Here is a 15489-nt window from a genome sequence, read left to right on the forward strand (position 1 = left end):
GCATTATGCTTTTAATAAGTGAAAAATTACTGTGAACAATGCTGTGGGGTTTAGAAACCAGGATATATAGCTATTCATCACATTTTGGATATCAAGAGGGATTAAATTGCAATATCCATAATCACTAATCTGCATAAAATCAGGAATTTTGATCTTTCACAGCTGAAGATAGTGAAAATTTTGCTATTTATTTAATTTTTATTAGAATAAACACAACATTCTTTTGAAGAGAACTAAAATTTTCTTGGGAACAGTCACTGATAATGTTAATCATGATCTTTACCTGGTCATATCTCCAGTACAGACTTAATTTAAAACATTACTGATGTTTGATTCAGCTCCCCCCAAAATAATTAGTGGAGGCTAATTATTAGGGAAGAGTTGCAGCAGAAAAAAATTCAGTTGCCAACTGATATACCTTTAAATGAGAAACAAACTGTTGCCAGTATAGAGTTGCCTTTCAGTAATATATGCTGAATATTTATTCTGTGACAAAGCTAAAGAGCAAACTGTGGTGAACAAAGGAGGAGCTGTGTTTCCTGCTACTTTAGTTGCTCAAGTGAACTTTTGATCTTTTTCACAATTTTGGTTAAACCACCATCATAGCAAAAAGGCAGTAAGATAATGTCAGCCGGCACTGAAAACCAGGAGCTTATAATAAAACCAGGGACTTATCATAAGATCCCTGACAAGTTGTGCAGTGTTGCAGGAAGCTGAACATCAATGAGAACAGTATATGATGAACAGGCTCAACTTGGAGCATGATGTCCTTCTGTTCCCTCATCCTGCACCCAAAGACCCCATCTCCATACCCATGTTTCTTTTTCTCCATTTGTGTCTTTTGACAAGTAAACATCAAGACCCACAGAACTGACTGTTGCACCAGCAGGGCACCATGGAAGCTTGGAAAGCAACTGATGGTGCTTAGCAAACATGGTGGCTTTCAAGGATACCCCACACACAAAAAAACCCTAAAAGCCACCAAACCAAAACAAGAGAATCTGTCTTCCCCTGCCAAATGCAATGATCTTTTTCTTTCACAGAAGTTCAAATTTAGTCCCCCTGAAATTATTTGTATTTATAAGGAGAAAACAGGGTGTGTTTTGTAAAGCTAATATTACCTTCTACTATCAACAGAATTCCTTAATCTCTTCCATGTAATCACTTTCTGTAAATCAAGCCTTTTTAAAAGATCTGTTCTCCCAATGTCCTCGCTGTGTGCACAGAGCTCCAATGACATTAATGAATGTTGAGCACATGATTTGAGCACAGACTGATTCCTGTCATTCTGAGTGCTAAGAGCCTGTAACAGAAACCATGTGGTGCATGGTGAGGCACTGGAACAAGTTGCCCAGAAAAGTTGTGGATGCCCCAACCCTGGCAGGTTGTATGAGGCTTTGAGCAACCTGGTCTAGTGAAAAGTGCCCATGGCAGAGGGGTTGGAAGTAGATGACCTTTAAGATCCCTCCTAACTCAAACCATTCTATGATTTTATGACTTTTACTTGTGCCTCATAATTGGACTCTTCCTGTCAAAAAAGAATCACCCTAAACTCTATTACCAATGTTTTTGTACATAAGGGATGTTTCCTAAGTGTTACTTTCCTATTTTTTCTAGTAACATCAGCAATAAATGTCAACAATTATTCTGGAAAACATACATTTTTTTTTTCTGGAAAAAATGCATAGTTTTGTTTAATCAGTACAGAACATTTTCCACCTATGGAAATTTCCACCCAAATGTCACCTCTGGCTGGGGGTATAAGGATGCAAGTGATGCACTTGCAAAAGAAAGTCCATCCATGTTGTCCCTCATAACCAATCAAAATACGTTCCAAGAACAAAACTCTGTTCCACCTCACCCCTTGACACAAGGGAGTCAGCAAATGCCACTGTTCAATTAACATGGAAGGGCCTTTAAAAACAATAAAGTAATTAGACACGTTCATGAGAGACAATTATGTCATGTAAAGATAAGCATTCCCGGAAGAGCTTTAGCCTCTATTAGAAAAGAGCATTTTTTACAATTTTCCTCTCAAATTAATTTCACAGACATGCAAGGTGTGATGGGAAAATGGCACCATTCTCATCAGCCTTAAAAGCATATGATATGAATGAGGTCTCCAGCATGGCACTGGCTGCAATAAATTATCAAGTGTGCGTTCTGTTTTCTGAAATGGGCTCAATTTATCATTTTATTGAAAAGGTTCCATTATGCTAATGTCTTATAAAATCACTTTCTGCTGTTGCTAGAAGGTGAAGAGGGGATATCAATTTTTATATATAGAATTTGGAAGTATTGCTGCAGTGAATTGTCAAGGGTTAATAACCCTAAAAGAAGATAAAATATACATAAGAGCAAACTTCCAAGGACTTTGTAATGACAAATTTTCATAACCCTACTGGAAACAGAGTAGTTGTCTTAAGCTTAACTCTCTGAAAAGAAATGTTGAAAGAATTAGAAATAGTTAATTTCTGGGCTGAAAACTCTCTCTCTCTTCTCCAATCAAGCCTTGAATTGACACTGGAGACTGGTTTTTTTTTCAATGAAGGTCAGAATAGAAAATACCATTACCAATCTTGTCAACTTGCCCAGATAACAAATATGAAGGATAATCAGACAGGGGTACATGGGTGATTATTTGAAAAGAGGAATACTCCTTCTCTAAATAAAACTTTCTGTAATAAGAACATCTTTTGTTTTGAATTATTGTATTCAAAATAGGAAAGTATTAAAAGAAGAGAACTAGATTTAGATAGGCAATATATTTGATCCCACATAATAGTAATTCTGTGGTTTTGTGGTTTGTATCCATAAAACCTCTTTTTTGCTGTGCATCAAAAAGAGAGTACTGTTTCAGAAACATTATCCTATTTTTAACAGGAAGCATTTTCCTAGGGGAAAATGAGTATGTTCCTCTGAACATACTCAGAGAGCATAATCCAAGAAAGTACAGCATCAAGAGGGATAATTTAATACATACTGACACTAACAAGCTGCCCAGGGAAGGAATTGAGTCACCATTCCTGGAGGTATTTAAAGTTCAGATGTGGCACTTAGGAACATAGTTGAGTGGTGAGCTTGGTAGTGATGTGTTAACCTTTGGACTCAATGACCTTAAGGTCTCTTCCAACCTAAACAATTCCATGACTCCAGGACTGCAATCTATTTTAGCAGTCAAAAACAAGTGGAGCTAGAGCACTCTAACCACCATCTCATTGGATCATCAATAAAAACCCTTCTGGATCTTGCAGCTTCAAACATGGATCACAGTTCAACAACTTCTGTCATACAACATTTATCAAACAGCTTGGGAACTTAAAATTTTTGAAAAACTCTCATTCAATATGTAGGAAATATTTAGTGCAATTGAGTTAAAATGAAATCCAATGTCTCTTTACACTATGAAAATGATATTGCCATACTCTTCTATTAATGCAAAAGGATTTTTAGACCTGAGATGCACATACTTAAAAGATGTTACTTCTGAAATACATGTTCTAACACTATGACAATCTAGTCAGGCACAATGTGTAAACATTTTGCATCAAGTATGCAAACAATGTGACTACCAAATCAACAAAGAGGTGTGTAGTTGCACACATCTTTGTCTTAGGAGGCATCCACATCACAAAATCTTGTAAAACAAAACAAAACAAACCAAAACATGCATGAAGGGCTGCAAATGGGGTAGAACATCTCCCAGGTATGGAATACCCATGAAAGAAAGGTAGCTGGCAAAACAAAAAACAATGGAAGCAGTGAAGAGCACAAAGGAGATTCAGGACTAGGACAAGTATAAAACTTATCAAATAAGAAAGGAAAAATGGAGAGGAAGGAAGACAAGTGCTTTAGTTCCAGCTTCTCTTTTAGAAGAGCTCTCAGGCCCAATGAACTCAACATTTGTGAATACAACACATCACTGCAATGAACATGGCATGAGGTTATGGCACTGTACATTGACAGGAAATTTAAAATAAAAAGCCTAACAGTGAAAGTCTAACAGTTTCATGTATGTAATGAAGGCACAGTGATAGCAATTAACAATGTGCCAGACCTAACCACTACCACAAAGAGAGCTGTGCAGGAATTCAATGCAGGAATTTTGTAAAAATTTGTTTTGAACTTTAAAACAGACCTGTATATACAGTAAATTTACAGTATGTAATGAAGACAAATGCAGCCTTGCTTCCCAGAAACTATTTGTTAAAATCAGGACTAGTGTATTATTTCTGAGTTGGTAATTTGTTCTGCATTTCTTAAAAAGGTAAATTAATACCTTCCCTTTTCTGGGTGTAGATTAGTCCTCAAATTATTATTGCATTTAATATTTGTTTGTAATTTAATTTATTTGCATTTAATAAAAAGTTTGTAAGGTAATATATTAAAATAATCTGAATCAAATGTAGGCTAAATCACAATGAGCTGCTTGACGCATTTTCATTTAAATTAAAAGTAGTTTAATCTTAATACAAAAGTAAACTGTCAAGGCACCAAATCCAAAAATAAATAGTAACCTAACTAGTTACTTGAATATTTCTACTGAAAGAATACATTGGTTGCATATTAAGTAATTTACCACTTGTTCCTGTCCAGCAATACAAATCTTATTCAAATGGATGTCTGTGAAAGAGGACTATGATAAGAATCATGTAACCACCATGAAATGCTGTATTAATATTTCAAGAAATTTAAGAAAGGTCAGTAAAAGCGCTCTGGCAATTTGTTTTTAAAACAAAATGTTGATAACTCTAGGAAAAAAGGCCTAATTACTAAATGTAAATTGCACAGAATACTGATTTTCCCTGTTCAAACTGCTGATTTACAATACCATGGACCTAAGTTATATTTAATTAATTAATTAATATTATAATTAAGCCACAAATTATTTGTACCCGTGACAAAGGAAAAAAAATCTTTATACTGATTAGTTTCCTTTGAAAAAAAATGCAGTTAAATGACACAAGAAATTTTAGGAATCCTTTTTTATCTCTTTTAAGGGAATAGTAAATTCTTAGATATTCGTATTCGTAACACAGAAAAGCAATATTAGGTCAGAGCTTCATGTTTATGCACGACAATAAAAATGTTCTTTCCAGGCTGGAAGCCATTCTGAAAAGATGAGTGCTCACATTTTGTTGAAATTCTCGAAAAGGGATAAGAAAGAGCTGCAGTTGTTCTCAGCTCGGTACTGGGCAGTAGTACTCAGCCTAGCACCGCATGCAAATGGGGAGGTAGATGTACACCATAACCCTGTCCAACTTAGATCTAATTTGTGATTATAAGGTCTAAAAAACTGTGAAGTAATTGTACAGTACTTCAGGAGTTTAGACTACTCATTTACTTCAAACAGATTTTACACAAAAATTCTTATCCTTTTAGGCTTTTTGAGTGAAAGAATTATAATAAAGTGTAATATCAATTACAGGGCACAGGAATTTTTAACACATAGTCATCAGAATACTATTCAAAAACTAGTTTTAAATGTTAGCAATTTAAATGGTTAAATTGATACGGGTTTTTTATTCACCAAGGCTTGCCTCAGAAGTATGAACAGATCTGACTAGTCCTAAATTGTGGCTTTCCCTTCTAAGTGTTTTTACTGTCTCTTTCATGGAATCAGACTCTTACATGGAATGGGCACCAGTTCATCACTTCACGCATCACTAACAATACTGAGGTTTTGGTAATGACTGTTTCATCTGCCTTAACTGATACTTGTAGTATTGGGAAAGACAGGAAGTTTAAACATATATTAGGTTTTGGTAAAGCATTTCCTAACTAGATGGAAAATAGTCAGTCCCTCTTTTTGCTAGAATTTACAGCTTGACACACCTAAGTCAGTATATACCAGTACTTTATTAACTCTTCTGTGAACAGAAGAAGATGAAAAGATAAGGAATCAGAGGTGCCTTGAATGGAAGCATTTGCAAAAGCCTGCCTAAAGGATACCAGGATTTTTATTTGGAACTGAGCAGATGAGCATTTATTTTAAAATTGAAAATTAAAAACCCTAAGTAATGATGACCACATCTACTTGAGTCAGACAAAATAATAAACCAGCTGATAATGGATTAACCTGGAAATTACATAAGTAACAACATTCATGTCAGCTTACAGAAAACATATTCTGTTGAACTATTTTTTTTCATATTACAAATTTGCTTGACATCAGTCATACATTTACAAAGGGGAGGGAATGGGATTCTGCAGTCTCATTTCCTGCCTAGCACCACCCATACTAATTCTAGGTTGAAGTCCTAACTTCATGTTTCAGAAAAAAATGTTCTACATTTTTTTAAATGGACAAATGTGGAGAATTCTTGTAAGCTAGGATAACTTGCATTGATGGTTGATTTCCTGGCAAGTTAAAATCCATGTGTGGTATTCGCATTTTCTGGCTTGCACTTTCTAGACAATGAGAACTAAAATCCTAAAACAGCTGGTAAAATCTAATATTCCCAGATTACCAAACTTCCACTCCACAGATGCCAAAACAAATATAAACCAATCATGATGTGCATTTTTGTAGAATTCTCATGACTCAGCTCCTGAACCTTCTAACAGTTTAGTCATCAAAACAGTAAGTTATACTGGTTTTAGTTATGCAAGTGTCAAAAGCAGAGAAAAAAACATTTTCTTCACTCCACTCTGTTTTCTGTTTCTAATTCCAAATATTCTATTGGCTTTCTTGAATCTGAAATCATGATGCATTCTCATATTTAGCAGATGAGTCATACAAACCTTTATGTTTTACAGATTCATTATTTTTCAGGTAGAAATCAGAGAATCGTTAGAATTGTTAGGATTAGAAAAGGCTTCTGAGGTCATCAAGACCAACCATTATCTCTTCATCTTATACATGTACCTACTGACATGCAACCATTATGGAACATAGGTTCATTTACTTACATTGTGTTTATTAAAGCTCTTTGTCCCAGATATTGGAGAGAGGCAAATTAAAAGGGGGTGAAGTAGAATGAAAGTCTTACGCTGAGATTTTTTCACATGTCCACTAGAAACTACATGATGTTTTCAGAACAAAGAAACAACAACAAAACAAACAAAAAACCCCAAGAAAAACAACAACAAAAACCGAGAAGAAAAGGCATTTCTATTACTTTTGTCTGCAAAGACAGGAAACCTGGAATTCTTTCATGGAGAGATTATTTGGATCCATTTTCATATTTTTTTTCAACTTGTTAATGACTTTCAAACTTCTGAATTTCTCATAGAGAAACATACTGTAGTCTAAAAAACACAGTGCAAATAAGGTGCATCTCCAGACCAGTCAGGAGCTGGTTTCATTACTCACACAAGAGTAGGGGTGAGCAGGGAGGAGGATATCCTGTTACATGCTTCTGCAAGGAGCAAATTATATCTTTGGTGGAGATACACTGCCAGGCCATAAGGGTTTTTGTCTCATCAAGTGCAGCAGTTCATACTACCTAAGTATATTGCTTATATAATAGCAGTACAGCATGACAAGAGTTGCCTCTCCTGGTTTGTCTGGTGGAATTTTGGTCTCTAGGCATTGACGTAAATACTTCAAAAATACTATTTTAGCAATATGCTAAATGCTGCTAAAGATTCTGGGAGACGCTCTTGTGATGTGAAAATTACCACAAACTTTTTTCCTCAGAATTCAAAGGAGGGCAAATAAAATAAGGGCAGGAACATGGGGTCAGCATAACAAATAAAAATAACTTAGGCTTCAGAAAGACTTACAGTCTTAGTGTTTACTGTTGCAATTATGAAATAGCTGTGTAGCACGTCAGACTAAACAATATTAATTTAATCAATTAATTAAACATTTGCCTCTAAATTTTATGTTTAAATTTGTCATGTATGCATGGAACAATAAAGATTATACTTCATTCACCTGTCCAGGTTGCTGCTGTAGACTAATGTCCACAACCATTCATCTCCTAGGACACCAACTTGGTAAGTATAATTTCAGCTATCAATGATGGTACCTATTTTCTTAAGCCACTCATTCCCACTACTATTAGTAATTTCATTTATGCCAAAGGAAATCCTTGCTACACAGTAAAGATAACTGCAAAACTGATCTTTGGAATAATCTTTCTTTTTTTTTTATTTTAAAGTGACTACAAATTAACTCACCCTAAATCCATAAGGAAAAATATAGTTCCCCATATTGAACAAAGGGATAGAGCTGTACAGACAAAAGGACAAATTTTAATAGTGAGAATCAAAACAAGGAAAGAAGTTAACAGGCCTTTAAAAAGTACCGATTATTAATATCCTTCCACAAAGAACTATCAATCATTAAAGTGGGTCTTCTTTTTTTTCTCTTATGATAAAAAGTCTTTTTAATTTAATCACAGATAAAACTAGTCCACATATTTTATCAATACATTTTGTCCTCATGCATTCTGCCACGAAAATATTCACTGCAATAGAAGACACCTATCAGTTAATGCTTAGCTTCACAGAGTTTGAAGTCTGTGGATAAAAATGTCACATGACACATCTTAGGAGTCCTTGCACATGTACAGACTATTCTGTAAAGTCAAGCGCAGCTATTAAATCCCTCTACATATGTACAGTAATGAAAAAATAAATATGTGGTAATGTTTAAAAGCTCACACTTTTGCCTTTCATCTGAGAATAAACCCAGGTTGAAGACCTGTCCCTAGTTTACCACATTTAAATCAGCATGCACCCCTCTTATCTCATTACTCATTCAGATTGGGAGATGTGGATCATTAAGCTGGGTACTAATTTGCTCCTAAACCACACTCATTCATCATTAGTTGTCAGTGAGAGGTTGACCAAGTCAGTTGTGGAATACTTCTGTGACCCTCCCATGGATTGTATATTTTCTGCATGAGCTACTTAATAAATTCTTTAGAAGTTATTTTAATGGTTTTAGTAGCCATTTTGTTAAGCAAGATTATTTCTGTGGCCAGGTTAGTCACAGAGGTATCTCTGTCACAATTTGTCTTCTGTACTCTGGATATATATGTTTGCAATTACCTTGTGTAGTGCACAAAAAGGCTATTTGTGTACTGTTCTTCATAAAAAGACATCTCTGATGGACTATTATGATAAATCACAACAGTATCTGGTATTGCACAGAATGATGTATCTTCACTGGGGCAAATGTGTCAGTAAGATAATTTTGCAGTAACCTGTGCCTCAGATTATTTTTCACAATGAAGATATTCTCAGTAACCATTTGGTGGATGAAGAACTACAAATGTCCATAGTATGAATCATCACCATCATGTGGTGTGCCAGCAGAGCTTTAGTAAATCTTAAATAGATTGTAAATATTTTTTATAAAATGTATGGATATGAAAGCATCCCAACAGATTGGGAATTAAGCACATTTGGAAGGCATAAGCTGCCCAACATTCTAGTTAAGGAAACTTCTATGATGGAAATTTTACAGAGACTATATTTTGCTTTCTCATAGACCTCTGGAGGTTTTGCAATCTTATAATAATTTATAAAAATATGAGCATAATACAAGTTAGATACAGGAGCAACACAAGAAATCACTAATTTTATCCACAAAGCATAATTATTTTTCTAGAAGACACATCAGATGCTTATCATCTTAATATTGTTGTATTTTTTGTTTAATAAATAGAATAAACCATATATTTTGGGGGCTTTTCCCCTGTGGTATGGAACTAGAACTGTTCACCCTAAGAAAGAAAAAAACACATTAAAAATGTATATTGAAATGTACTAAGTCACCAAATTACCTGATTTTTCAGCAGGAAGTGAAACACTGTTTTTTCCAGGATCCAGAATAACTGCCAACCCTGCAGAGACTGATGGGAGGATGCTGGTACTGAGATCTATGCGAGTTAAACTCTCAGGTTCTCTTTTCAAGGCTTTTAGAACACCTCCAACACAGCTATGCTCTGTCTTCTCCTTGTTCTGACTGTTCTGTGGACTCTGAACAATATGAACAATGCTCTGCTGGGCCAGGTCACAGTTCTGTAACACAAAACCAAAATTGTGATAAATAATTAATTGTGACATAATGGACAAAATCCCTCTATCTCCAATTTGTTATTTGTTAAATGACTTCCAAACCATTTTGTGGAGAATTTCAGTGTGCAGTAATGGAGTTTAAAGCAAAGTGACAAGTGTAAATTGCTGGAATTAGGATTACTTGCATTGCCAAAAGGGTCACAACACTTACAAGTGCTAAACATTTAACAAAGAAATAGTGGACCAGAGCCAACAGCTCTAAATAAGTCAGGTTCATTGGCACAAAGTAAAAAATCTCCAGAGGGAGCATTACTAAATCAAGCACTAAGAATATTCAAAACTTAAGAGGCATTTGCAGAGATAGTGCTGAAACACACTCTTCATGTCACAATTTAGGGTCAAACTTGATGATCACAGGGAGTTCATGAACAAGCTACTCTAAAATATTTTTATAATCAGGGACAGGAAAGATGATGCTACTGATGAAGAGTGATACTATTTCTTCTCTGTAATGTAATTTTTAGTTTAAATCTGGTTTTAGATGTAGACTCATTATGAGTTTTCCATTCTTTCCAAAAAAGGAATTCAACTGTTGACTTTAGATAGACTTGAGAGAAAGCCTGTGGAAGATCTCACGACTGTTGTGACCATTCATGATAAAACAGAAGAACTGCCAGCCATTTAGTCCAAAATGAGATCATTTTATGGTCTCACATATTCAGAAGCTTCTCCTCCTTTTCTGTCCTCACCAGAGGTGATTCTTAGACAGTCTTTCCAGAATGTGTGTCTTAGAAAATAGCAGGGTAAATAAGGATCTTGTGAAAGGTTTATACATGATAAATAAGGATGTCTTTCAGCATTTTCACCTTGTTCAGCATTTTCACAATACAGAACAGAAAAGCAAAATATTATGTAAGAAATAGAATTTACAGAGATTTTGGAAGACCTATCATTAACAAAGTTCTTCCAAAAGGACTTGTACTGATCTTTCTACAACACACCTTGCAAGAAAAATTGTTCTTTATTCAGTGATACCTTCTGAAGACCCACACCTAATTCTTCAGTGTCATGAATGAACATAAGCATCAGCCTACACAGAAAGTGGGTAGTCTATCAAAAAATTAATTTTCTAACTCTCTGTAGCATCATTAGGTTGGCCATCTCTGCTGTGAAATGTCAAGACAGATTGTTGAATCCATTTGGGAGAAACAGAAAGAGTTCTGATGCATTTGTATCTACATTTGTATCTTCTGATCTCTGTATCTACACAATTTTTAACAATTGTCATTTGTATATGCAAATACTATACCCACTTTAATTGCAAAAGATTCCTTTACAGATATTTTAGTGCTCCTTATACCCTCATTCTCCCATGGTCTCTTCTACCTCTTCTTTTCTGATCTCTTTTATGTTGAGTGGTTTTCCTTCATGCTCTTACATTATTTCTCAGTACTTCTCCCTCCACACTTTCTTTTTATGCAATGTAATTTAAAGGACAAAAATCTTGATTTTGTTTTGTTTTAATTGAATTTTCAATAACACAGTCTCTCCTTAGTGAAGCAGTAATAAGCCAGCAGATATTTGTTAGAGCAAGGACACTGCAGTCTTAATATTCAATCAAAGCAATTATTAGATTTCAACCTTAAAAGATCATGTTGACATTAAAAGTCTCTCCTATTTTTTTTTTTACCCCTTGTTGCCCATAGCATTTTGACAAGATCCATTTAAATAGCTCAATCATTCAATTCATTAACACAATATACAAAACCTGTCTGTCACTCTAAAACTTCTTCCACTAAGAATACGGTGCAGCATTAAAGAATTTATTCATCTAAAAGAAATTAATAATGAAATTAATAATTAGGCAAATGAGGAGCTCAAAAGTGATTTGCTCAGTTACAGTGAGAGTTTAAAAAGAGAAATAGGTATTTATGCAAAAACTCACGACTTCAGAAACCCCTAATAAACTGTCAATCAGTCATATTCTGTTTTAATGATCACCTCTTCTAGCAGTTTTGCTTGCTTAAGCAGCCAATGTTCTGCCTTTCATTTTTTTCTCAATATTTACTGTCCTTTTCAGTAGGTTGTTTTTTATTTTTTAAATCTTGCCTCAGTTCCTGGTTCAGCTCACTATCTGATGCTTTGCTACAATCACACTGTGGGGACAGTGCATATGAGAGAATAAAAGAGATGGAAAGCACTACTTAAACAAAACAGAATTCCCCAACAATTCTACCATGAATGTTTTCAACCATTCTTCTTTGATCTTGGCTGCTGTATATGTTTATTTGCCTGGGTATATCAATTGATCTTTTAAAAGTGTAAGTCCTTTCCAGGTTCTTTTTGCAAGCTGAAGGCTTTGTGGTTAGCTCAGAAACAATGGAAAGGCTGACAAAATAGAACTCCATCTATTCTCTCTTCAGCAATATCAAGAACTACATACTTCAGAAAAAGCTGCAAAATTTGCACTTTAGGCAGTTCTACAGATTGCCTCAGCTGGTTAGAGCACACTGCAAATAACACCAAGGTTGTGGATTTGATCCCTGCGTGGGCCATTCACTTCAGAGTTGGACACAACGATCCTTTTGGGTCTCTTCCAACTCAGAATATTCTGTGATTCTGTATATGACCATAGCAATAGTGGTTTTTGGTATTTCCCTTAATAAAATTTTAAGAGGACAGATGAACATGTTGTATCTGAGCTTTCTTCCATCTCTTTATCTAAAACAAAAACAAGCTTTCACAGATTGAACATCACTACTGATGATGACAGTGTAGATAATGGTCTCAGGAAAGCTTAATTAGTGGATATCAGGATAACTTTCAAAGAGCAGGTAGGAGAAAGACACAACATCCTTTGATATTTAGCCTGTGTAGATTTCACATGGAAGCCACTGAGCAATAACAAACATAGAATCCTAAAGCATCAGTTTTGTAATGTTTTTCTGAGTACATTTGAACTGAATTTGGCTTGTGTTTAAAGGAGGAAAGTAATCCTCAACCTTTGTAAGAAAAGCGATAAAACAGTACAAGAAAAAAATAAAAAGAGTTGTCATCATACATTAATTGTGGAGAGATCTGGATGGGAATATAACCAAGCATTTCCCGGAATATGGGTGATTCATGCTTTATAGCAGATTACATTTCATGGACAATAGATGGGCTAAGTCTGCAGCTTCTTTGAGAAAGAGGTAGAATTCTAGCTGTTTCTGTGAGAGTTTAGGTTGTGCCTTAGGTTACTATTGTAAGATACAATTATTTATGTCAATGTCACTTTTGTTTCCTTCGTGTATTTGTTTTACGCCTCAGGAAAAATGCTTTTAAGTATATCTATTATTAATGATTCTAGAGATATTGTCTTATCTGTTGATTCAAATTAATGCTTGTGTGCCATATTCCAATGGGAAAAACTGCAAGTGTATAAAACTAGATTGTGAAGTATCTTTCACTAGAGCAAAGGGAAGTGAGTCGATCAAAAAAATTATGAAACTCAGTAATAAGGACTGGTTCTTTGGAGAAAATGGGTTTTGGCCAACTTGGGAAAATTAATTCATAGCAGAGAAAATTAAAATTAAAACTTTTTTTCATTCAAGCCTTTTTCCTTTTTTCTGAATTCTCAAGTTGAATTTCACAAGGCTGAATCAGCAAATCCTAAATGAACAACACAATATCCTTTGTTGCTGAGAGCAGTGAGCTAACTAGAAGGTCAGCTGGGAAGACTGAAATAAATTATGAAAAGGGAAGAGATGACTGTGTTTAAGTTACTCTGAAATCCTCTTGTTAGGCTCTGGGGAGACCTCACACTGCAGCCTTTCAGTACTTGAAGTAGACTTAGGGGGGAAAAAAAAAAAAACCAACCCACAAACAAAAAACCAAAAACCACAGGGACTTACTGGGCAGAGAGTGACAGGCCAATGGGGAACATTTTTAAACAAAAATATTAGATGTCAGGAAGAAATTCTTCACTGAAAGGGTGGTGGGGCATTGGTACAGGTTGCCCAGAGAAGCTGTGGGTATCTCATACCTGGAAGTGTTCAAGGTCAGGCTGGCTGGGCCCACCTGATCAAGTGGGTGGCATCCCTGTCCACTGTGAGGGGATGGGAACCACATAATCTTTATTGTCCTTTCCAACCCAAACCATTCTGTGGTTCTGACAGATTTCTGTTTGATATCTTCTTTATAACATATTTGGGTAGCAATACCAATACTGAAAGGAATTTTCTCAATCTAACAAGTATAAAGCCCACTAGAGAAGTCATATTTTCTGAAGTGCAATACGGGTAATTTTGAAACTTTTTATTTAAAGAAACATTAGAGCAGAAAATAGTTTGAATCTGAAGTTTTGAACATGCACATAAAAAAGCTTGTGGTGTTTTGCCTTGAAAATGAATTTGATACATTTCCATTTCCTGCTAACCATGAGTTTGGAGTTTTAAGGTGTTGAGGTATTTTTTTATGGCATATCAATCACAAAGAAAAATCCTTCACACTCCACCTGAGATTCAGTTGGAAATTCCAACTTTTATGCTGTCTAGAGATTCACACCTTTACCCATGAATCCCTGGGGCCTATTGTGGATACAGTAACAGTGGAATTGTCTAATTGCTGCCTATTTAGATCAAGCAGATCTAAACGGACTGCCTGATGACATTCCCTAAGAGATTCACATAAAGCCAATGATCAAGAAAAGGTATTTTCTATGAATGATCAACCAAACCCAAAAAGTTAGCTTTCCAGTTTTGTTGGGTTTTTTTCTTCTTAAAAACAGCACTAAACATCTTTTCAAACCAATGGGACCCCATGTAAAAGTGTAGATTACACACTGAATTTATTGGGAAAATATTTTTTTTCAAGGATAATGTACAGAGACATTAAAGATGACCTTCAAAACAGACAAATAAGCATATGAAGTTCCCAGAAGAGAGAGAAAAAAAAGCTCAGCAAGCCTTACTCAACTGTTGCTGTAACCCTTTCACAAGGACAGAGTTCAGGTCTCAAAGGCAGCAGAAACAAAAAGAAAATCAATTGGAAGAGGAAAACTGTTTCCTCCCCTGATCACAATGAATGCAAAAAAGCAAGAAGAAGAAAGCAACACCATGATAATACACTTTATTACACAGGAAGCTAAAGCTGGTATATTAGTGAATGGTATATTAGCAGGTATATAATGAATTTGAGAGTGGAGACTACCTAAAATAAAAACCACAGATATAGCAATAATATTCTGTTAAGCCATGTCGGTTTAAGAAACTGGAAGGAAGATTTGCAAGAAGACTTAACATCTTTTATTTGATCAGCTAATATAGAAAGAAAAATCAGCTTCTGGACTCAGAGAATCTTATGCAGGTCATGGCAAGGGGAAACCTGAAGGGAAAATTAAGCACTGTTAAAATTATGAAGCAAATCAGCACTCTGATCTGATATCACCATCCATTTGTGTGAATACTGACTGCTCAGTGGCAGTGAACTAAATATTGCTCCACATGGGGCAAGGGAAAAAGCCAGTGCACCACC

At 35.2% G+C, this 15489-nt stretch overlaps 1 protein-coding gene across 1 annotated transcript in view; it reads right to left on the reverse strand.

The window, feature by feature from the left end:
- The window catches only part of PRKN (parkin RBR E3 ubiquitin protein ligase), a 674995-nt gene that overhangs the window by 456274 nt on the left and 203232 nt on the right, over positions 1-15489 (reverse strand). Inside the window, exon 3 of the mRNA XM_071430404.1 lies at positions 9741-9978. Coding sequence (XP_071286505.1) covers positions 9741-9978 — 238 coding nt within the window. The remainder of the gene's footprint in view (positions 1-9740; positions 9979-15489) is intronic.

This window comes from Agelaius tricolor, unplaced genomic scaffold (genome assembly GCF_023055355.1).
Source record: "Agelaius tricolor isolate 1412-34295 unplaced genomic scaffold, bAgeTri1.0.p SCAF_1, whole genome shotgun sequence".
Classification (NCBI taxonomy): domain Eukaryota; kingdom Metazoa; phylum Chordata; class Aves; order Passeriformes; family Icteridae; genus Agelaius; species Agelaius tricolor.